Below are 25,423 nucleotides of genomic sequence, written 5' to 3' on the forward strand. Positions count from 1 at the left end.
CTGCCATAATGAACACAATTGAATTAGCTAGCCTGATAACTGGGAGAACAGAAGAAATGAAAGCAGCTCCTCTACTCTATCTGCTAACAGGAAGCTAGGTCACGTGGTGTAGACACAGGAATAGCTAGAAACACAGGCTCGCTCCCGTGCACTTAGCCCCCCCCCCCCCCAGAGCAGGCAGATACATCACTTGACTCATGAGCAGCTAAGTCAGGGCTGTGGCCACAAAGAATTGAATAAAGTAAGATAGTGGACAAACAAAGCAGCTTTGCTGAAGCAATGTATTTAGGAAAAGTCTTAAATCCACACTAACAAGCAGTATAGATAGGATCCTTGTGATGGGACAACCCCTTTAAAATAAGGTGCTGTCTGGTCTGACAAGGATCCATTAGGTGGCCCTCTGTGCTCTGTCCTCTGTCACTGTTATTATGAGACACAACCCCTTGTGTACATGTTAAACTAGGAGGGTCAGAGATGCATTTAGGAGAGGCATAGTTAGTCTCTACTTGGGCCATGCTGCACTTCAAACGCTGAGGCCAGTCACAGCTAGCATTCACAGAGTCAAGACAGTGCCACCAACTGGATTCCCCCCACAATTTATGTTAACCACTTCATTCTAATCCCTACCGAATCAGTTCAGTCTTAGTCTGGAGGTATCATAGACTTTTACTGGAGGTAGGAGGCTCTTGACTTATCTCTTCTCTATATTGTAGTGGTGATCCTGACAGTGTGGGAGGTGTGGAATTTGGGAATGATTTGCTGAAAGTGTAGAAGGTTTTATTTGGGGAGAATGCTGCTGCCTATGGTCAGGGGGTGGAAAGAAGAAGGTTGTGCCTGCCATTAGGAGAGGGGAAGCTTAGCAGGCAATGCTTCACTGTAGTATTTGAGAAGCACTGCACTACAGTAATGCTGCACTGTGGTATTTGGCGCTTCTGCTTAGATATTTTGTGCTGTACGGTGGTATTTCACACTGCTCGGGTGAGATGTAATTCTGCACTGTGGTTGTTGTTTCTGCTAAGATATTTTGTCCTGAATGATGTTATTTCTTTGGCACTGTTAGGATAAGCAGTTCTGCTGCATTATGTCGAGGCACGTGTGGAGAAGTATTTTGTTCTGCACTAAGATGTTGGGCTCTTCTGTAAAATATTTTCTGCTAGACATTGACATTTCGTGCTGTTGGGAAGGTATTTGATGTTTCTATAAGCATTATGGCTTAGTTCACATGTGGGGGTAGTAGTGTATACGCTTGCCGTGACTGTCAGTAGGAAAAGACAGAATGGGCCTAGTCCGGAGGGTGCTGCTGCGAGGCAGACGCCGCAGCTCAACGAGCCGTGGAATCCGCCTGAAGAAAGGGCAGCCTGCTTCCTTTTTCCATGAGCGGCATGCTGCCGCTCACGGAAAAATGATCGCAAGTGGTCTCCGTGGACCACCATTGTGAGGGGGCGGATTATGACGTGGATTCCGCAACATAATCCGGCCCCTCTGTGCTCTTGTGAACGGGCCCTATGTTTGATGTACCGTGATATTTGATAGCCACTGGTGAGGGTATTATGTGTACAACACAATGGCAATTATTTAGGTGAAATTGTCCCTTAAAAAAAAAAAAAAAAAGGAAAAATGAGAAGTAACTCTGGGTCACATTGGCCTCTATTAATAATTCTGTAGTAATGGAGCCAACAGGAAACAGTTTGTGTCTTAAAGGGTAACTGCAGTAAAGCCCTGCTCTATACCTGGTTAGGCCAGGTTTGATTATTACAGGTGCTATCACGTGTCTACAGGGGAGTCCATCCCTGATGTGATTCCATGTCTGACTCCACCCTCCATTGGGAGATATATGATCTATGGTGTGGATTACACGGCTGGCAGACAAATTGCCTTCAGCAGTATGTCTGACCTGTGTCCGCAGCTGCAGAGCATGTCTTTAGACATTTCTGATGACCAATATGACACAGACCTGGATGCTGATGGTAAGTAGTCAGTGCTACTGTTAGTGTCTTTCTTACCCCCAGGAAAGGACTTCTCTATATTAATGTGTTTTTGACAGCTTCTTAGTCTCTGCTTGCAGCTGAATATCTAAAGCATGTTAAAAGATTCTCCATGTTATAAGGATAGCGATACAGACAGTGGATTATGGTGCAGCATACAATAACCATGAAGATCCATTTGAGATCTTGCACCAGTAATGGGTTGACAGAATTCACGGACTGCTGTGGATAAGGGATTGATGATTTATCTGACCACTTGAGACTTTTAGGGCCTGTGCACGCGGAGTAAATGTGCGCTCATTTTTGCATAATACACGTGTAAAGAATACACGTGTAAAAATCAGACTCCCATTGACTTCAATGACATTTTTGACATGTGTAAAAAACACGCAAAAAACATGTTTTTTGGCACGTTTTTTACACGTGTAAAAAATGTCATTGAAGTCAATGCGAGTCTGATTTTTACACCTGTATTCTTTACACGTGCATTATGCAAAAATGAGCGCGTGTTTACTCCGTTTGCACAGGCCCTTACATTGTTTTCTTTGACATTTTTGAAAAGGGGGAGTAGCAATATGTCTAGGGTCTTTCCTGCATTGCTTCATATGTCTAATGAGTATTAGTTGACTAAGGGAACATGGGTGAGCAAGTCATCTGGTTAGTTAGAAACAAAATAAAGAAAGTGATGAATGAGCCATCCTTCTAAGCCTTGTGCCGGTTGTCTGCCCTCTACTTTATGGATGTGATGCCTGACAACCATATAATAGAGGTTATCCAGCAGTGTATCTCTGACAACCAGACTTCCATCATGATTCCACGCTGGCATAAGTAACAACATGCCAGTGCCCATCTCATGCTGTTCCAATATCAGCTTTGCTGCACACAGATGTAGGACTAAGTGGAACTGTCATTTCCATCCATCAGAATTAGAGAGTGCTCCCTCAGAGACTATCATTGGGAAGAATGTCTACCTGAAGGCATGCAAAGAAGTAGGGGTTGTGCCTGTCTCCTATTTTCTCCGTAACATGAACAAGACACATATGGATCTGAGGCATCACGGACTGGGGTCTCGTGGAGCTCATGCTTTGGCTGTGGCCCTGAAGGTAAGTGTGACCCCACAATGTGTCAAGAGATTGAGAACAGGTTACTGTACATAGCAGAAACCATGTATTCTGTATTCCAGACTAACACTAGCATCACCCATCTAAACTTGGAGGACAATTGGATTGAGGCTGAGGGGCTATTACACTTGGTGCAGATGCTAAGAGAAAACAATGCCATCCAGGAGCTGGTAGGAAAGCAATGGGCTTTGTTTGTACATGACAAGATCAGCAAGAAACTCAGAGCTGTATTCCTCTCTCCTCCAGGACCTTTCAAACAACCACTTGGGTGTACAGGGTTCTGATGCGCTCTCCATGCTCTTACTAGACAATCTCTCCCTCAATGGCCTAAATTTAGCACGTAAGTGAATGCTTTGGAGGATCTGATAGAAGCCATATCTCCACTGTAGTAAACCCTTATCTGCTGTAGCTACAGTAGAAATACCCCTACAGGGCAGGTAAATGGCAACCAGTCATCTACAAGCTAGTAAACTACAAATCCCTACATGCTCTCAGGTGGAGACTTCTGATCTACAGCATATTGTGGCCAGGGAATCAAGGAAAACTTTGTATAGTTGTTATACCAATCATACCTACATGTGTGCTGTATATATGGTAAGTGATATTCACATTGAAACATGGCCTTAGTTTATACATGACTGATCCCCGATTTGACCAAAAAAAAAACAAATACCTGTAGTAAAAGTGCCCACATAACAGATCCCTGCAGTCACAGTGCCCTGATAACACATTTACTAGGCACAGTCTGCCAATAAATGATTCCCAGTCTCAGTGCCAAAGAAAAAATATGAAACAATTGGGTATATTACCCTCCAAAATAATTCTGAAAAATTAGGAAGAAGTGAAGGGTCAACCACTCATGGGGTAACTAAATATTAAAAAGTTAACTTTTATTGATATCAAAGTTAAAAAGATAAGAAAAAACTCTCTATTAAAAAACAAAAACAAACCAGCATTGAGAATTTGAGTGATCTGAAGTAGGGTCAATGTGTAAGAAGTATATTATGTATTGCTGGATAAGGGGGCATCTCGGAAATTGATACCACCATGAGCCCCCCTCCAAAGCCACAGAAACAACAAATGTATGTAACAATGTGGACCAGAATTTAAGTCAGATATTCATAATAGAGCCACCAGTCACTAACACGCAATGCAGTATCACGCAACATAGTAACACACAATATCAAAATCCTTAAAGTCACAGTACCCTAATAAAGCCCCTAGCGAGACCACTCAATAATAGAGCTACCATTCACACTGAATCCCATCCACTTTGCAAGTACTGTACAACGCCACGATTTTTCCCAAATGGTGTCGTTTCCGGCCGGTGGGCCCCGGCCTAAGGCTAAGGCCCTGTGTTACGGAAATTCAGCTTTTTTGTTGCAGATTTTGTTGTGGTTTTATAGCCAAAGTCAAGAATGTCTGCGAAAGGAATGGGAAATATATAGGAAGTTCTTATACTTCTATCTTCTGCTCAATCTACTCCTGGATTTGGCTCAAAAAGCCACAGCAAAATCTGCACCAAAAAAAAAATCTGCGTTTCCAGCTTAGGGTAAAGCCCCACATTTCGGAAACGCAGCTTTTTTTTTGTTCAAGATTTTGTTGCGGCTTTTTGAGCCAAATCTAGGAATGGATTGAGCAGAAGGTAGAAGTATAAGAACTTCCTATATATTTCTCATTGCTTTTGTAGTCATTCTTGGTTTTAGCTCAAAAAAACGCAGCAAAATCTGCAACAAAAAAAAGCTGCGTTTCCGCAATGTGGGGCCTCAGTCTTAGGCTAAGGACCCACATCGCAGAAACACAGCTTTTTTTGTTGCATTTTTTGAGCCAAAGCTATGAGTGGCTACAAAAAGAATGGGAAATATATTGGAAGTTCTTATACTTCTCCCTTCTGCTCAATCCACTCCTGGCTTTGGCTCAGAAAAAGCGACAAAATCTGCAATTTTAATTGTAATTGTGTGTATGCAGGCAAACTACAGCAGGCAGTATCTGCTCCTTCAAGAGCCCTCTCAAGTGGGTTATAAGGAGGTGTTAGGGGGAGGCAGTGTAGAGGGTATCCCATAAGGAGGTAATTCAGACCCCAGGGTTAGGTGGGTGGTAAAGAGTTGTGGTTTGGGCTAATGGAAAGTATGGTTTGAGTGCATTTATAAGAGAAATCTAAGGCATGAGCTTGAGATTTATAGGAGTAAATTATGTGCAAAATCAGATCCTTTGCGAGGTTGAGTAGGAGGTGAGATAAATATAAATGGATTGTTGTCAGGGTTACTCTTTATTTCGGATCAAAAGCAAGTCCAGACAAGTATAAATGGAAGGGGTGATGGGGCTTCTCTGGTGACTACCACAGGCGATTGGCATTGGGCTACATTTATTCACTACAAAATTTAACAAAGGCTGAAGGATAACTGATCTAGAACTAATAGATCTAGGAAAAGGATTGAAATGCTTTTTGCATATCTAATGATAGGAGCATTATAGGAATTTTTGGTTGTTTACAAAGATCGATCAGGTGGGACAGTGACAGAATATTGTCATTTACCCATTGGTAGGCATTAAAGCTCACTTGGTTTCTCCTAGTCAGTATCCCCAGGTTGCACCTCAATCAAGTAGTGGTTATGCATGCGTATCATGCACATCATTCACATGGAGCAGTTCTAAACTCCCATACTAATGATCGGTGAGGGTCCCACCTGTCAGTCCGCCAGGAATCAAAAATGTATCTCATATGCAGAATATAAGTTCAGAGTGGCACAACCTCTTTAATAACAGTACATTAGATTTTCTATGTTCTCAGCTGCTGAAATATCACTGTACTTATCTGTCATGTATCAGGTTGTGGATCTTTCTACTCTTTGTCTGCCGGTCATGAATTATTTATCTTTCAGACAATGGATTCAATGATGTGTCTGCCAAGCATCTGGCTGAGGCCATGTTTGTAAGTATCTGTGACCTCTGATCATACCTCTGTCAAAATCCCATATGAATTATCCTGTGACTTCTAGGCATTCCCACCCAGGTCATCACACTCAGCATAATCTGCCAGTCAATGACTGAAAACACTCTAAAAGCCAGGACATAGGAGAATGTTGAAATGCTGAAGGCAGTATAGTAGATTTGAAGTACATGTTCTGTATTGAGCCTCCAGTATATGTTGGTATATCCCTCTACACCTCTAGTGTTCTGTACTCTTACAGCTCAGGGTCCCAAATTTCCCTAATAACAGACAGCTTGCCATGACGTGACTCCCTACTGTTTCTGCCTATAGGCCAACTTCCGAGTGACGAAACTGGATCTCAGCCACAATGAATTTTGTGAGAAAGGAGGAGAATACTTGGGTCAGATGCTTGGTGAGTAACAAACTACAAAAAATCAAACATGGAACTACTGCAGCAGCACTCTGAGGGTGGCAATACATGACTAAACTTTGTATTATTTAACCATGTTTAATAAGTACAGAAAAGAGTTAGTTCCTACTTCTGTTGAGGACAAGGACCCAGAACCAGAAATGAGTCACCTCTATATATACTTGTACAACTGGTAAAGTGTCCTGCATGCAGGTATAATATTACTCTATGACAGATCACATATACAGAGAGGTGAATGTCAAGTATATTCAGGTATAATGTTACCCTACAGAGACATGAGATGAGCATCCTGTGTATATAGGTACAATGTTACTGTATTAGTACAATACCTATGTTACATACAGTTTTCTGTATATACAGGTATAATGTTAGTGTATGAACTATGTCTTCTACAGTATTACACTCATTGGCAAAAAATAACTCATCAAAATATAAATGTAAGTAAAACTTGGCATTCAGTTATGTTTCAGGCAGATATGTAAATGATTAGCATTAGCTTCTAAGGGGCTTTATACTATGTAGGTACCATTGAGGGGGCATTAGCATTTCTGCAAGTCAGGTATTTCTAGGTGGTGGTGATGGGGAAGTGGGAGGGGGGGGGTACTTATGAAACCCTTGCAAAGGGCCCACCAATGTGTTAAAACGGCTCTGAGAGCTTTTGAGAAAATAGAAGTGAGTTAAAAAAGCAAATAAAGTGCAAAAAATATTATAATACCTTTTATTTGCATAAAACATGTTCTATAAATCCTATCTATGTAATACCAAATCAATAGAATAACATGTGTCCAGTTTGTGTTAATCATTTACAGAAATTAAAGAAAAAGAAATACTAGGCCGTGTTGGTATAAGTATTGTTTCTGAGGACTTGACATTGACTTGACATTTGTGTTGAATGGAGTTGACAAACTTGTGACACCAAGGAATAAGTATTCTATTCTTGGAATATTCTTTGTTGTAGCCCCCACACAGTATAATATGTTCCACAGTGGCCCCCCCATAGTATAATATGCTCCACAGTGACCCCACACAATATAATATGCCCTACAGTGGCCCTCACACAGTAAAATGTGCTCCACAGTGGCCCACACACAGTACAATATGCACCACAGTGGTCCAACAGTATAATGTACTCCCCACAGTGGCCCCAACAGTATAAAATGTTCAAAAGAGTCCCCTTTAGGAAAACCCCATGAAATTCAATGAATATTAGTTTTTGCGCTATTATTATACACTGGTGTTGCCTCAGACCCAGGGTTTAATAATTGGAGGCTCAGAGGAGGTGATGAAAAATATCAAACACTTATACTCACCTTTTCTTACCTCTCCTGGGCATCTTCGCATCGTCCAGCTAGCTTCAGCATCTTCTTCAGTCTTCTTCTGTCTGCAACTGAAGTTCTGCTCCCCAGACGTCACTGCTGGGGCCTGTGATTAGGTCTCAGCAGTCACATGAGGAGCTCTGTCGTCATTATGCCAGCATATCCCACGTGACTGCTGGGGCCCAATCACAGGCCCCAACAGTGATATCTGGGGAGCATAATCTCAGTCACAGGCTGGAAGAGACCAAAGAAGTTGCTGAGAGCCATCAGAGTCCCAGGAGAGGTGAGTATAATTATTTGTTATACTTAATCACCTCTCCTGGGCAGGCTTCCATTAACAATATGTATAGTGGTTGGGGAACCAGGGAACCCTTGCCTTTAGTTGGTCCCACCAGACCAACACTACTTTTTTTCATAGGCAGCAGAGGTCTGGTAGGGGGCAACGTAACAATTACAGTCATACTACAGTGCAGTCCGAGCCTGATTCAATGTGTCTTTAAAAAAAACAAAAAACAAAACCTGAACTTTGCAGGAAGTTCTTGCTGGTAAGAAACAGAAACCGTGCCGACTCCATTATAGTATATGGTGTCCGTGGGTAACTCTTTTTTAAGCTTATTGGGTTTCCGTTTTTCAGGTCCCCAAGCAGACCCAAAGAACGCAAACCCCAACACTAGTATGAACCTAGTGTAACATGGTTTCACTTTATATATAAAGTGACAAACAAATCAATGCAAAAATTGTGATTAAAACTTTATAAAATACTTTTTTTCATTAGAACAATGTCTGAAATGACCCTTTTCCCCAGTATTACAAATGGAAATTTACCATAACCAATGTGCAACATTTGTCACCCCTGTACCATAAATCATGGTCATAATTACCCCTTGTTATTCCACAGAATGAATGACTGCACCAATGTAACCCCTCACTGCTATGTCCTCTACAATTACAAGTAAATTATTTGCTATGTAGATATATTACGTCTACCAAAAACATTCCAATCTACTGTATTATAATAGATATAAGATATAATGTTATTGTATGGCCACACCACCAGTGTTACATATAGAAATAGACAACTTTCCTGTATATACAGGTATAAGTTACTGTGTCGACACATCAGCTATATTATATGTAAAAAGAGGTGAGTTTTCTGTGCATACAAGTATAATGTTATTGTATGGACACATCACCGAAAGTATATTACATACAGAGATGTGAATCCCCTGTATAATATAATCCTTTAATAGTCCCACCATGGGGAAATTCAGTGTGTTACAGCAGCATGGATAATACAGTAATATATTACAAGAAAGAACACATACAAGCTGAGAATAGTAGATAGAAAAAGATAGTAGGAGTCATAGCAACTAAAAAGAATGGAAAGATTACAGGATCATTTAGTTCTCTGTGCAGAGTGGTCTCCGCTTAGCCTGATGTAGATTATACAGCCTGACTGTAGATGGGAGGAAGGACCTCTGGTAATGCTCGTTGTCACACTTGGGGTGAAGCAGCCGGTCACTGACAGTACTGCCCAGTGCTATCACATTCTCATACATGGGATGGGAGTTGTTCTCCAACATGGAGCTCACCACGGACAGTATCCTTCTGTTACCCCCACCTGTATTGGGTCCAGGGGGCTCCCCAGGACAGAGCTGGCCCTTCTAACCATCCTGTCAAGTATATATATGTATAATATTACTATATCCACATACTGCCCATTTTTATATAGAAAGAGATGCCTTTTCTTTATACACAGGAGTAATGTTATTATATCTGCATATCGCCCATTATATATGGAGAAGTCAGTTTCATGTATATACAATTATGTTAGTGAAGGAACAAATCACTGATGTTATATACAGGGCAGTTGGGTGAGCCCTACTTTTTGTGGTGGGATTGTGGTACTTCACACACGGAGATGGTATATATTGGCCACAGCAAGATAACCATGAGCTTCACGATGGGGTCTCTTGTCTGTGGAGGGACACAAGTTACATGGCTGGTCCCTGGTTCAGACAGGCTCAGGCAACCACAAAGGTTGATCAGGGTGGCCAGTGGTTTCTTGTGGGGAGTCAGCGGAGGTGTGTGTAGACTGCTGGCTTCTAGTCTAATAGCGGGTCAGGGTAAGCGGGCCTTAGCCTATCAAGTGTGGTGCTGCAATCAGGTGGGTTCACAAATGACTAGTGCAGGTTCACCTGAATGGTGTTAAAGAGTGGTTAATGTCACAAAAATTTGACATACACTATTTAGTGTGGTTATTTATTCTGGATGAATGGGGGATTAACATGTGCACTTCTTATTACAATGTTAGTGTATTAACATACTGTATTGCTGACTTTATATATGTACAGGAAGAAGTAAGACTCCTGTATATACAGGTATAATGTTATTGTATGGACGCCTTACCTTCATTTTAAACAAATATTAAACCTGTATATGCAGAACACTCACCTCTCTATGTATGATATAGGTGATGTGTTCATTCTGTTACATTATGCCAGTATATTCAGGAGACTTATGTGTATAAAACAATACATATGTCCAAACATTATGCCTGTATGTACAGAAGAATTGTCTATCTGTGTATAATATATGTGATGAAGCCATATAATATCATTATAAGATACACACCCAGCTATCTGCTACTTTTAGTTATCCCCTTATTAGGCTCCCACATAGTGCACCATCCCCTTTTTTTGGCCCCCACACGATAAAAAAAATCCTGTTTTTTTTGGTCCCCCACACAATATATAACTCCCTTTTTCTGGCTCCCCACATGGTATTTGACCCCCTTTTTCTGCCCCTCCATACGGTATATGACCCCTTTTTCTCAACCCCCCCCCCCAGATGGCATATGACCCCCTATTTTTGTCCCCACACAGTAAATAACCCCTAGAACCCCCCCACCCCCGACACACACACACATAGTACAGCAGTCAGTAATTCTTACTCACCTGTCCACAGTCCTGTTCTGGCTGCCCTCTGCTGCTGCCTACACAATATGACACCAAAGAACTGTACATGGCATCCCAGCGTTCTTCAGCATCATGAATAAAATGTAGTGCAGTGCAACAGAGGAGAGGAAAGGAGCGTGGACAGGTGAGTAAAAAGTACCGGCAGATGCTTATTGCAATAACACAATAAGTAGCTGCTAAATAAAAAATAATGTTCCCTCCCAGTTTATTCCATGAGGTGCCGTCTGAGGCCATCACTTCAAGTGGCCTGATGGAAGATGTGCCCCTGAGTACACTGATTAGCTCCATTGTATAAGAGGCATCAGCATTCAAACCTGTGGTAGAAAACTGAAGCTCTTTTTCAGCTTTCTTCCAAGGTTCCACAGGACCCGAATTTGGAGAGGAATTTCAGGCTGAACATCCCCTCTAATTCCTCTACAAATTCCACTGTGGCGCCAAAGTTTCCTAGTGTATGAGCTTTATTTACAGAATGATGTTACAGATTGGAAGATTATGAATGATAATCTGTTTTCCCTTAGCCCAAACAGCAGCACAACTGGGGTATTTCTGCCCCTGTGAGCTGTTAGGACAGGTGGAACTTTTAATTAACTAACAGCTTTACCCCCTATAAAGAGGCTGCAAGACCTCCTCCCCCCTGTGTTAGTATCAAAGTATACAAATACAAATCCAATATATACTATGACAAGGATCTGGGAGGGAGCCTTGTGCTGCTGTTTGGGCTAAGGGAAAACAGATTATCATTCATAATCTTCCATTCCCCCTACGCCCAACCAGCAGCACAACTGGGGATTTAGCAAGTATCGCTATTACCCTAGGGTGGGTGATCCTGGCAGGCTGATGCCAAGACAGACTGTCCAAATGCTGTGGAATCCGCCGCACGCCAATCCAGCCTGTAGTGCCTGGCGAAGGTCAGCTGTGAACTCCAGGAAGCAGCGGCACATATCTGTTCCAAGGAAAGGGAACGTCTTTCTGCCCAGGACGTCGCCACCGCCCTGGTGGCATGGGCACGGACAAACTCAGGTACCGGAAGGTCTTGAGCACGCAGGGAGCAGGTGATGGCCTCCTTGATCTATCTGGACAGAGTCACCTTCGATGCTTTGACACCTCTATTGTGGCCAAACACATTGATCAGCAGATTTTCTGATCTCCGGAAGGAGGCTGTACGGTCCAGGTAGATCCGCAGTGCCCTGACCAAGTCCAGCTTGTGCATCTTCTCCTCCCACTCAGAAGTGGGGGAGGGAAAGAAGGCCGGTAAGGAAATTACCTGGTTGATATTCTGGAGTGAAGGTACTTTTGGCAAAAATCCTGGAACAAACCTCAGCTGTACCCTGTCTGAGAAAAAGGTTATAAAGGGTTCAGAGGCCGCTAAGGCCTGTAGTTCTCCAACTCTTTTGGCGGAGGTTATTGCCAACAGAAAGGTGACTTTGTAAGACAGGTACTTCCAATCCACATCAGCTAAAGGTTCGAAGGGGGGAGCACATAGCCCTTGTAGAACTGCAGCCAGATCCCACCGAGGGACTGGAGGTTGTACCTGGGGTCGGAGCCTGGCGGCCCCTTTTAGGAACTGCTTAATTAGAGGATCCTGTGATAGTCGAGTTTCCAGGAGAGCGGACAGCGCTGAAACTTGAACCTTCAGGGTGGCTGGTGAAAGCCCCCTCTCTAGGCCGTCTTGTAGGAACTCCACAATTGAATTCCTGTCGGAATTGCGCTGGTTCTCCTCACACCAGCCTCAGAAAATTCGGGCGATCCTCTGATAGCTCCGGTTAGTAGATTCTGCTCTTGAATGGGCTAGTGTTCTTAGCGCTCCCTGGGACAATCCTCTATCTCCACATACAGCGCGGTTAACCTCCAGGCAGTGAGGTTGAACCTGTCCAGGTCCTGGCAGAGCTGTCTGTTTAGAGTTACCAGGTTGTGGACTGATGGAAGCCTCCAGTAGATCCCTCGACTCATCAGAATGAGGTGGGTAAACCATGCCCTTTTTGGCCAGAACGGCATGATCACTATTGCCGACGTCTGGTCCTGCCTGAGTTTCGCCAATACCTTCGGAATCATCGGAATGGGAGGAAAAACGTATGCCAGTTTGAACCTCCAAGGTATTGACAGGGCATCCACCGCCAAAGGGTTGTCCTCCTGGTACAGGGAGCAAAACCTTTCTACTTTGGCGTTGTACTGGGTGGCCATCAGATCCACCTCGGGGAGACCCCACATCTCGGTAAGATGATGAAAGATTTCTGGATCCAGGGACCATTCACCTGACGTCACCAGGCCTCTGCTGAGCTGATCCGCAAGGATGTTCAAGCGACCTCGAATGTGAACAGCCGACAACTGGGACAGATTCCTTTCTGCCCAGGAAAATATTAGGTTGGTCACCTGCAGGAGAGAGGGGGATCTGGTTCCCCCTTGTTTGTTGATGTAGTGAACTGCTGTTAAGTTGTCCGTCCTTATCTTCACCGCTTGTCCCTGCAGGTGATGTGCAAACGCCAGAAGAGCACGGTGAACTGCCATAAGCTCGCGCCAATTGGACGAGCGCTTTTTCTCTAGACGATTCCATGTACCTTGTACTGGGGTCTCCCCTAGATGCGCTCCCCATCCTGTGAGGGAGGCATCTGTAGTCAACAGAGTCCAGGAGGTCTGGACCGTGGACTTCCCGTCTTGGAGATGAGACCACCAAGCCAGTGATCGACGGGTACTGATGGATAACTGGATAGGCTTCTGAAGTCCTGAAGGACTGTGGTTCCAGACTCTCAAGATCTCGCTTTGTAAGGGGCGCATGTGCCACAAGGCCCAGGGGACTGCCTCGATGGTGGCGGACATGAGACCTAGGACCTTCATGGCCGTCCTGATAGTAACCTTCCGGGTAATGGATAGGTGATGAGCCGCTCGACCAATCTTCTCCTTGCAAGGAGAGGGCAGGGAGATCGTCATACTGAGAGAGTCCAAGATGAATCCCAGAAACTGGATCCGGGTTGATGGAACCACTACTGACTTTTGCCAGTTTACTAGCCAGCCCAGCTCGTTCAGTAAAGCCACCGTGGTCTCTAATTGTGTGGCGAGAACCTCCTTTGACCGAGCTTTTAGGAGCCAGTCGTCTAGATACGGAACTAAAAAGATCCCTTGGAGGCGCAGGGCGGCTGCGACCGGAGCCACTACCTTTGTGAAGGTGTGGGGGGCCGAGGATATGCCGCATGGGAGAGCCGTAAACTGGAAATGAGACAGCCTTCCGTTTAAGTACACAGCAATCCTTAGGAATTTCCTGTGGGCTGGAAAAACAGGTACGTGGAGGTATGCGTCCCTTAGGTCCAAGGTGACGAAGTGATCCTCGGGCTGCAGGAAGGGGAGTACCGATCTGATGGTTTCCATCCGGAACTGTACCTTGTGGATGAACTGATTCAGGTACCTGAGATCGATGATCATCCGCCATCCGCCTGACGACTTGGGAACTAAGAAGACCGGAGAGTAGACGCCTTGGCCGCGTTCTGAGAGAGGAACCGGTTCCAGCGCGGCTTTGTCCACGTACTCCTGAACGGACTTCTCTAGATGAAGTTGTTTGGTGCCCTGAAAAGGGCGAGTTGTTATAAATTTCTCTGCAGGGTGAGAGATGAAACTTATTCTGTAGCCTTCCTGGATCAGTTGCAAGACCCAGGGGTCCTGAATATGAAGAATCCAGGCGGCCAAATGATGGGAAAGCCGGCCGCCTACAGCTGCCGGGGCGCGGGGAAGGGAGGTCGGATAGTCAGAAGGATGAGCGCTTCTGCTGGTCACGGGAGGCGCCACAACCTCTCCCTCTGGTCTGGGGGCCGGAGCGTCTCTGGCCTCGAGAACCCCTTCTGGAGAATCCGCGGCCCCGAAAGGAAGATCTTCCGCTGTTGGAGGGTTGAGGGAGGTTCTTCCCCTTGGAATCCGCGAGGCCTTCCATAATTCGGTCTAATTCCCTACCGAATAGCCTCCCAGGCTCGAAGGGGAGGGCGCACAAATTAAATTTGGAGGCATTATCGACTCTCCATGGTTTGAGCCATAATGGGCGTCTGGCAGCGGTGGAAAGCGCCATTGCCCTAGAAGCCAGCTTCGTTTGGTAAAAGGTAGCCTCAGATAGGTGGTCTACCATCAGATTAAAATCTGACATGGCTGATAGCAGGTCGTCACGATGAACTCCGGTGTCGATGTCCCTAGCCAGGGAAGACAACTCAGCCCGAAGGCCTGACACCACTTCGCTGGCGGAGATGCCCACCGAAGCCTGGGCGGAAGAGGCTGCATATATCCGCCTCAGGGAGCCCTCGACGCGGCGGTCCATAGGATCCTGCAGATTCGATCCGTCTTCAGACGGCACCACCGTGCGCTTAGATAGCTTGGCCACGGCCATATCCACTTTGGGGGGAAACCCCCATGTTCCCTGCTGGGATTCGGCAATGGGGAACAAGGATCTAAAGCGTTTAGTGGCGTTAAACGCTTTTTCCGGCCGTCTCCATTCTGCCTCCATCTTTCGGACTAAATCCGAATTTGCTCTGAAGGATCTGGATCTTCTGCTGGATCCTTCCCCGCTTTCACGGTCCCTTGCCCGGATGGTCTTGAGCAGCCTGGGCATCTTTTCCAATGGAAATACAGATTTCTCCACTTCTTCGGATTCCTCCTCTGAATCCAGCTCCCCAATATGGAGATCCTCCAATGGTGGGAGAGAGAGCTCACTGGGCTCCACTCGAGGTCTTTTTGCCATGTGGGAGATGGTATCCTTAACTTCTCTCATAGACTGATGAACGAAGTCTTTTACCCAGCCGACCACATCACGCAGGGGGGTATCCTCTGATGGGGGGCCTCTGCATCCATGGCAATCTCTATATTCATACCCGTCGGGTAAGGGAATCCTGCATTTACCGCAGGATAAATGCTTCCTCTTGGAGGTCGACTTACCCCGGGAGGGGAGCACGGAAGAAGAAGAGGAGGACATACTAAGGAGAAAGCAAATACCAAGTTATTCAGGCTCCATATAAGTGACCAGGTCTGCCCGCCCCCCCCCCCCCTGCCAAACCTGAAAACAATACGGTCAACCACCCTACTGCTTGAGGGACAAACCGACAGCTTGAGCACCCAGAGAGTGAGCAAGCAAGGCAGTAATGACAGGGGGGAGTTTAAATAAGCCGGGCAAACCAAAAAGGGGCGGAGTTACGATGAAACCCCACCCCCTCACAACAGAGCCCCGAAATACCGAAAAACCGGGGCCCCTGGAAACTGGAGACATCCAGGAGGAGACCTGAATACTTCCCCCCTCACCATCCGCACAGAGGGGGGAAGTAAAGCACAAAAAAACCCGCAGTTAGCGGCGACCGACGGCCGGAGAACTGCGCATGTGCGGCAAACCCGGAAGCGGAAGTTCCACCGCCCGGGAACACGGCCGCGCACTACAGTTCCCCCTATGCCGCCGGGGAAGAGAAGTTCCTCCCCGCCTCCTGACCCGCCTAAGTGCCGGCAGACACGCGCCGGCACAGGGGGAAGATGAGCGCACCCCAGATGGGAGGAGGCAAGGAGTGGAGGTAAGCTTAAAGTCGGAGGGAGAGGTGCCCCCTAGTAAGAGGTTGTAACACCTCTCCCCCCCGCCACCTGTCCTGTCCGCACAGGACAGAAAAAAACACAGGGGGGAGGAGGTCTTGCAGCCTCTTTATAGGGGGTAAAGCTGTTAGTTAATTAAAAGTTCCACCTGTCCTAACAGCTCACAGGGGCAGAAATACCCCAGTTGTGCTGCTGGTTGGGCGTAGGGGGAAGGTGATTTTCTGCTGACTTCTCCTTTACTCTATTTTAGCCGCAAATGAGGGTCTCCGAGAATTAAATCTCAGCTGGAATCACATTCGCATGAAGGGGGCCATAGCACTGAGCGCTGGACTCAGAGTAATGTATCTCAGATCTCATTATTTCACATCATACAGGACTCAAACATACATTATATATGCTTTAGTCCCATACTAACCCAAGCTCTGTCATGCCACCATCAGACCCCTACTAAGTTTGGCTGTCCCTGGTATTGCAATCAGTCCCCTACTGAACCTGGTCCTGGTCACACTGCCAGTCCCAAACCAATCCTGGCCCTGCCCTTTCACTAATATCAGTTCCATACCAACCCTACTCTGCCCTGTGATAACTGTATGCCCTTACTAGCTCAAGCCCTGTTACCTCATTCCAGCTGTATACTAGCCTGTCTTTTTACCTCTCATTGAAGCCCAACTAAGTGTAGCCTTAGCACCTGATGCAATGTCTCCTCATGCCACAATTAGCCCCAAAATAACCCGACTCTGTGTTAGCCTTATACTAAATAGGATGAACTTTGTTTTCACACAGGTGAATGGGATGCTGAAAGTCCTAGATCTGTCCTACAATGGTTTTGGCAATGAGGGGGCGCTGGCCCTGGGAGAAGCCCTGAGGGTGAACAGTTCTCTGCTACACCTTGATATCAGCTGCAATCGGATCAGTAATGAAGGCATCAGACTCATCTGTAAAGGCCTAGAGAGTAATGAGACGATGCGTGTACTCAAGGTGACAAAAATAGTAGAAACATAGGGCACAACTGTGTAGCCACCAGGTTTAGTCTGTCTTAAATGATGTGGAAAGTTTCGTCAGCTATGAATCTCGTCTTCTGACATGTAGCCTTATTCATCTCATCCTCTACAGTCCCCTATAACCATCATTTTGCTCTATATGCTTCTACTCTATGCAGCTGTCCAGAAATCCTATTACAGTGGAGGGTGCCATCATTCTCCTGAGTTCGATTACTAAGAGGCCAGAAAACAGAATAGAGGAGCTGGACATCTCTGTGAGTATGCTGAGGAGTTTTGAGTTTTGAAGGAACAAATGGAATTTATGGTGCAAGCATTTAACATGTTCCCTTCTTCTTTTAGAATGTTCTGGTTAATGAGCAGTTTCTTTCCCTCCTTGATTCGGCTTCGGCATCCCGTCCTGCTCTACATGTATTGTATGCTGGCAAAAAAGGGTTTATCGCCAAAAAACGTCACACGCGTCCAGATCCTATGAGAGTCATCCAGGTGCTGTATGTTTATCTTTAGACAGATTCAGGGCTTCATGTTAGTAAAGTAATGCAGAGTAAATGTAGAGGTGCTAGTGTTTAATGCTGTCAGTAGTGTAGATTCATTCACAGAATTGCCATAAACATTATTGCATTTGTGTATTAAAGAGCTATCATATAGTGCACCTTACAAATCACATGCTCCATTCAGCAGGCATCCATGTGGTCATACAGTCCAGAAAGAAAACATGGCACTACATGCAGTGGCATAACTAGGAACAGCGGGGCCCCGTGGCAAACTTTTGACATGCCCCCCCACACACACACACACTGACACCCGCCGAAGACCCTGACCGACCACCCCCCCACACATTCCTGCGCTCTCTATTATTCCCCTTAGTGCAGCGGTTCTCAACCTGTGGGTCGCGACCCCAGCGGGGGTCGAACGACCAAAACACAGGGGTCGCTTTAGCCGCTGAGAAGCCGCGCTGCCTTTGCAGCAGGGTAGCTCCTAGTGGGGTAAAGGACCTGTGATGACATCATGACCATGTGATCAGCCTCTGGTGTCGGCGGAGCTATTCAGTACAGTGCCGAGTTACACAGAAAGGGAAGGCTGCAGTGAGTGGAGACTGGAAGGTAAGATGGAGAGAAGAGACAGCAAGTGTAAGCAAGGGGGGGGGAAGGGGATGCAAGCAGTGTGTGAGTATGATAGGAGGGGTTCAGGCTGTGTGTGAGCAAGATGGGGGTGTTTCAGGCTGTGTGTCAGCATAATAGTGGGGTTCAGACTGTGTGTGAGCAAGATGGGGGACATGAATCTGGGGGCAGAGATGGAGGGACATGAATCTGGGGACAGAGATGGGGGGGGACATGAATCTGGGGGCAGAGATGGGGGACATGAATCTGGGGGCAGAGATGGAGGGACATGAATCTGGGGGCAGAGATGGAGGGGGGACATGAATCTGGGGGCAGAGATGGAGGGGGGACATGAATCTGGGGGCAGAGATGGAGGGACATGAATCTGGGGGCAGAGATGGAGGGACATGAATCTGGGGGCAGAGATGGAGGGGGGACATGAATCTGGGGGCAGAGATGGGGGGACATGAATCTGGGGACAGAGATGGAGGGACATGAGTCTGGGGACAGAGATGGGGGACATGAATCTGGGGGCAGAGATGGAGGGGAGACATGAATCTGGGGGCAGAGATGGAGGGGACATGAATCTGGGTGCAGAGATGGAGGGACATGAATCTGGGGACAGAGATGGAGGGACATGAATCTGGGTACAGAGATGGAGGGACATGAGTCTGGGGACAGAGATGGGGGACATGAATCTGGGGGCAGAGATGGAGGGGGGACATGAATCTGGGGGCAGAGATGGGGGGACATGAATCTGGGGACAGAGATGGAGGGACATGAGTCTGGGGACAGAAATGGGGAACATGAATCTGGGGGCAGAGATGGAGGGGGGACATGAATCTGGGGGCAGAGATGGGGGGACATGAATCTGGGGACAGAGATGGAGGGACATGAATCTGGGGACAGAGATGGAGGGACATGAATCTGGGGTCAGAGATGGAGGGACATGAATCTGGGGACAGAGATGGAGGGACATGAGTCTGGGGACAGAGATGGGGGACATGAATCTGGGGGCAGAGATGGGGGGACATGAATCTGGGGGCAGAGATGGGGGGACATGAATCTGGGGAGAGAGATGGGGGACATGAGTCTGGGGAGAGAGATGGGGGACATGAGTCTGGGGACAGAGATGGGGGACATGAATCTGGGGGCAGAGATGGGGGGACATGAATCTGGGGGCAGAGATGGGGGGACATGAATCTGGGGACAGAGATGGGGGACATGAATCTGGGGGCAGAGATGGGGGGACATGAATCTGGGGGCAGAGATGGGGGGACATGAATCTGGGGAGAGAGATGGGGGACATGAGTCTGGGGACAGAGATGGGGGACATGAATCTGGGGGCAGAGATGGGGGGACATGAATCTGGGGGCAGAGATGGGGGGACATGAATCGGGGACAGAGATGGGGGACATGAATCTGGGGACAGAGATGGGGGACATGAATCTGGGGGCAGAGATGGGGGACATGAATCTGGGGACAGAGATGGGGACATGATTCTGAGGGCAGAGATGGGGGACATGAATCTGGGGGCAGAGATGGAGGGGACATGAAACGGGCAGATGAAGGGTGTATATGAAACTGGGGGAGAGATAGAGGGGGGACATATAATTTACGGGTGACTGTAGGAGGATTATACTGTGTGGGAGCACGTGAAAAATGAATGAGAATGGGCGGAGTCTACATAAAAGTGGGCAGGGCCAAATTTGTCGCGGCGCGCTCTGCGCGCCGCACATTTTATCCCTCTTTCTACTTTTCAAAAGTTGGGAGGTATGGGTTGTAGCAAAATTAAGGCCCGTTCACACAGGCACAGAGGGGGCAGATTATGGTGCGAAATACACGTCATAATCCACCCTCTCACAATGGAGGTCTATTTAGACCGCCAGGCTTGTTTTTTGTGTGAGCGGCATGCTGACGCTCACGGAAAAAAAAGTGGGCTGCCCTTTCTTCAGGTGGATTCCACAGCTCGGTAACCTGTGGCGTCCGCCTGGCGGTAGCAACCTCCCAAGTCGTCCAATTAATTTGAGCCGACTCCAGGGGGGAAGCCGCGACAGTCGTGGCAAGCGTGTTTTGACCCGAGAGTGACGCAGCTCCCCCGCGTCACTCTCAGTGCCTAAATCCGCTATAGATCTACTATACCGCCCCCTGTGTGAACTAGCCCTTACAGTTATGAAGTAGCCACCAAAATTATTTTTTGGTTTGGGGTCACCGCAACATGAGGAACTGTATTGCGGGGTCACGGCATTAGAAAGGTTGAGAACCACTGCCTTAGTGGCTCCTGCACACACTATTATGCCCCATAGTGGCACCTGCACACAGTATTATGTCCCGTATTGGCCCCTGCGCACAGTATTATAACCCATAGTGGCCCCTGCACACAGTATTATGCCCTATTAGAGATGAGTGAGTAGTATTCGATCGAATAGGTATTCGATCGAATACTACGGTATTCGAAATACTCGTACTCGATTGAATACTACTCGCTATTCGAATGGAAAAATTAGATGCAGAACCAGCGTTGATTGGCCGAATGCTATACAGTCGGCCAATCAACGCTGGTTCTTCTCCTACCTTTAGAAGTCCCCGTGGCATCTTCCGGTTCTGAATTCACTCTGCCAGGCATTGGGCCTGGGCAGAGCCGACTGCGCATGCCCGCGCTACAAGAAAATGGCCGCTTTGACTGTAAGCGGACATTTTCTTGTAGTGCGGGCATGCGCAGTCGGCTCTGCCCAGGCCCTATGCCTGGCAGAGTGAATTCAGAGCCGGAAGACACCGCGGGGACGCTGCACGGAGAAGACTTCTCGGAGAATCCAGCCCGACCCTCACTCATGGACTTGGTAAGTTCAATTTGATCGAATGTTGCCTACCCCTGAAACGAGCATATTTCCCCCATAGAGTATAATAGGATTCGATATTCGATTCGAATAGTCGAATATTGAGGGGCTACTCGAAACGAATATCGAACATTTTACTGTTCGCTCATCTCTATGCCCTATAGTGGCCCCTGCACACAGTATTATAACCCATAGTGGTCCCTGCACACAGTATTATGCCCTATAGTGACCCCTGCACACAGTATTATAACCCATAGTGGTCCCTGCGCACAGTATTATGCCCTATAGTGGCCCCTGCACACAGTATTATGCTCCACTGTGGACACCCATGAACAATTATTATACTCTGAGGTCTTTTCAGACCCCAAAGTATAATAATTGGAGACCGAGAGGGGATACAAACATAAAAAACAATGTTACTTAGCTATCTCCGACTCCCCTGCAGTCCTTGGTGGTGTCAGCGTTCTTCAATGACGTCAGGGAGCGTCCAGAAGTAGGCCCGAACCTGCCCGGAGCATGGAAAGGTAGATAACATGGTTTTTTATGTTCCCTTACCTCTCCCGGGCCTCTGATTATTATACTCGGGGGTTTTTCAGACCCCCGAGTATAATAATGATGTTTGTGGGGTCCGTGGCGTCACTTACCGATCCCGGCCACTGCCAGGATCGGTAAGTAAATAGGGCCCATTACCGGTTGGAGTAACTCCAGCCAGTAACAGCCTATTAAGAAAAGAAAAAAAACACAGGAGTAGCAGCTGTCGCCGGGCCCCTAATGTCCCGGGCCCTGTGGCAGCTGCTACCCCTGCTACCCCAGTAGTTACGCCACTTACTACATGGCTATGAGACCTACAGGATGTGTAATGCACAGTTCTAGCATTCACATAGTAGGACTGTTTTTTTGGGTTAACCATTTTATGCTGCAGCCATTTTTTAGATTTTTTTAAATTTACCATTTCATATTTCATAAGATGTACTAGGAAGTTGGAAAAAATTCAGAGTGAGGTGCATCTGCATCTACACAACTTTGTTACAGGCTTCGTTTTTATAGCATTCACAATACAGCCAAAATGACACGTCACCCGTGTTCTGTGGATTGTTACGATTACCGTGTTACCAAATTTATATAGTTTTTGTTAAGTTTTAACACCTTCAAAAAATTCTAAACTTTCTTGGATTCACCATATTCTGACACTCTTAACTTTTTGTTATATAGGGCTGCATAAGGTGTCTAAGGCAAGATGGACTTTTTTAAATACCATTTTGGGAAATATCAGCTGTTTTGATCGCTTTTTATTAAAAAAAAATTTGAGAAGTGAAACAGTAAAAAAAAAAAACGATGTTTTTCTGCTTGAAAGTTCACTGTATGAGAAAAAAATCTTGTGATACCTTTATAGTTTGGGCATTTTTGGATTCAGGGATGCATAATTTGTTTATTTTTGTTTATGTAGTTTTTTTTGGCTCAAAAAACGCAGCAAACTCTGCAACAAAAAACACCCCTGTGTTTCCGCAACATGGGACATTAGCCTAAATTAGTACAGACCAATAACCCTTTCCATAAATTCTGCCTCCTGAAGATAATTTGACATGAACATATGGAGGTTTTATCATGACCTCATGGTTTCTTTGTCATTCAGGATTTCCTAGATGAACGAAAACTTCGATTGCTGGATTTTTTCAAGAACATGGACAAAGATGGCAGTATGAGTGTTCAAGTCAGTGACTTCTGCAGATACATGGCAGTGAGTATGGTGCTCCAAGTGACAGATCACTAGTAAATGTTCTCTCATGGGGTGTCAAAGGTGTTAAGGACTTTCATATTTAATATTGTATATTTGATAAATCACATCAGATTGTAAATAGTAGACATACGGGAAGCTTGGTGGGTGGGGGGTGTTGGATGTTGAGTGTTTCTAGTGCTGCTGGTATTGTCCAGTGGCAACTACATGTGATAATTTCCCTGGGAGAATTTTTTTGTACATTGTCTAAAGATAAATCCATGGCAATGTACAAGATCTCCAAGCAGAAAAATAGCTGTTGCCGTGCAGGAACAAATATAGGAACATGTCTCTCCATACTCATATGAAAAGGTATCACCAGCTTATTTGGCATAAATAGAATTGAACATGGCACTGTCAGGGAATGTGAGCAACTCTGTCCTACTCCTTCTCCCCGTGATTTCCCTATAGGCAGGCCACATTCACACTTAGCACCTGGTTGTCCTTATCATCCTCATCACCAACTGTTTCTCCTCTTCCTCACCTCATAGTCAGAAAAGTGTCTGCATTTTAGTCTTTGTTATGTGGGTAAAAGCACTGTGTTGGATTGCAGTGACAAAACAGTCTGACCTTGTACCACCTCATCTGTGATGTTCCAACTCAATGGAATGTCACCTAGCACATCCTGTAGTATCTGTGTGAGCAGCAGGTGGTGGTAAATGATTACTGCATGCAACAGGCCAGAGGGACAATGGATTACTTTGAGATTCACCATTGGAGACTCATGAGGAAAGTGAGTTGCCTTCTGAAGCCCTTAGAGGAGGCCCCCCAAATTTGTTGGTAGGGACAACTGCAGCATTGGTGATGTCATACCTTTATTATATATCTTACATAGAACATTTACACTCACACAAGGAGGGATGGAAGAAGAAGAGCACCTTTTAGGCCACAGTGTTGGCATAAAAAAAATGTCCCCATGTCAAGAAAACCTGTGCTGTTGCCTTTTTAAATACAAACGCCATTTTTGTTTTACACTTACTCCTACAAAGGAATAATTTTTGGCAGCTTTTTGTTTTGTAAATCGGCTTCTTTTTCATTACTTTTCAAGCAGGCACACTGCCACAAATTTTACTTCAAAATAACAAGCCTGTTGCAATCCGTAAAAGCAGCAGGGAACTGCGCTGAGCAAAAAAAGCCTCCCATTGATTTCAATGGGTTCTGCTAGCTTTTATTTCCACTAGTGAAATATTCACTTTCCCTGCAGTATGGGACTTTCTAAAGTCTAGAGGATGCGTCTACATTTGTAAATAAATTCAGTTCTAAAGTCTGTTGGATACATCTACATGTGTAAATAAATTCAGTTAGCTAGCATTATAACCACTTCCAGCCGCTGTATCCTTATATTATTGAGAGTATCAGTCATGTATGTGCTGTCATATCTTCACCCAAAGTCTCTGTTCCTTAGGTGGCAGGACTGCCCTTGGATGCTGCCCAGATGGATTCATTGGTGCAAAGATTGGACAAAGATCAGACAGGAACCATAGACTACAGGTGAGAGGGGTGTATACCATATAATCCTCAAGAATATACATAACTGTATACACCACACATGATTTGTTATCTGCATATTATTCAAAACCTGAAATAATGCTTTGACAATTCTACTATATGTATGTTGTCATTTCTCTCTACATCTTATCTCTCTCTTCATCACGACCATTTCTTCAGCTGACCATACTCTTTGCCTGCGGTACTCTTTACTTCCAAAGTTTATTGTATGTTGTCTTTTTTATTTTTGTTTATCATCTTCACATTTTCTGCTCAGGGATCTGGTTGACTCTCGTAAAAAAATGGTGAAGGAACAACGCAAACAACAACGTCGTAGAGAAAGAAGAGAACATCAGGAAAGACAGCGCAGTGAGAGAGCACTCAAATCCTTTCACAATGCAGTGAGGGCGCTGACTCCACCTACTGCGTCCAGAGAGACCCCTGGCAGTGCCACTAGCTCAGCTCATTTTTCTGTCACCCCATGTAGCTCTTGGTATCAGGAAGGAGTGCCTGCCAATGATGCCAGTTCTCCACACATCCAAAATGCAGGTTTAGAAGACTTGGATGCTGAGTGCAGTTACCAATCACATTGGAGTTTATCCTCACAAAATAATTCATGTCCTGGGACTCCAAAAAGAAACACCCCCTCGGCTTCCCAATAATAAAAGCCATTGTAACTAGACGTAAATGACCACATGACAACCATCATTTGTCAAATTTTGTGGTCTTCAGCCACTTTTATTTTATACTTTAAGCACAGTTGAAGGAGGGAAAACTCGCCAGTGTTCAGTTGTGACAAAAATTTGATTTTGCATCAAGCAACGTGTTAGGGTGGATTCACACCTGCGCCCGGTCTCCGCTTTGCAGGTTTCCGTCTTCTGCCCGAGAAACTGGACAGGAGACGGAAACCGGCAGTCAGTTTT

The 25,423-nt window shown here is 45.9% G+C and overlaps 1 protein-coding gene across 1 annotated transcript; it reads left to right on the forward strand.

Moving 5' to 3' along the window:
• Positions 1-1,885: 1,885 nt before the first annotated feature.
• On the forward strand, positions 1,886-25,162 carry LRRC74A (leucine rich repeat containing 74A). The gene is made up of 13 exons (XM_075283414.1): positions 1,886-1,967; positions 2,910-3,088; positions 3,169-3,276; positions 3,353-3,446; positions 5,989-6,038; positions 6,369-6,450; positions 16,554-16,639; positions 17,087-17,281; positions 17,463-17,558; positions 17,644-17,787; positions 22,872-22,976; positions 24,418-24,503; positions 24,778-25,162. Exons 1-13 carry the CDS (start codon positions 1,886-1,888, stop codon positions 25,160-25,162), a joined length of 1,692 nt encoding a protein of 563 aa, XP_075139515.1.
• The last annotated feature ends 261 nt before the right edge of the window (positions 25,163-25,423 follow it).

Source organism: Leptodactylus fuscus, chromosome 7 (assembly GCF_031893055.1).
Source record: "Leptodactylus fuscus isolate aLepFus1 chromosome 7, aLepFus1.hap2, whole genome shotgun sequence".
Classification (NCBI taxonomy): domain Eukaryota; kingdom Metazoa; phylum Chordata; class Amphibia; order Anura; family Leptodactylidae; genus Leptodactylus; species Leptodactylus fuscus.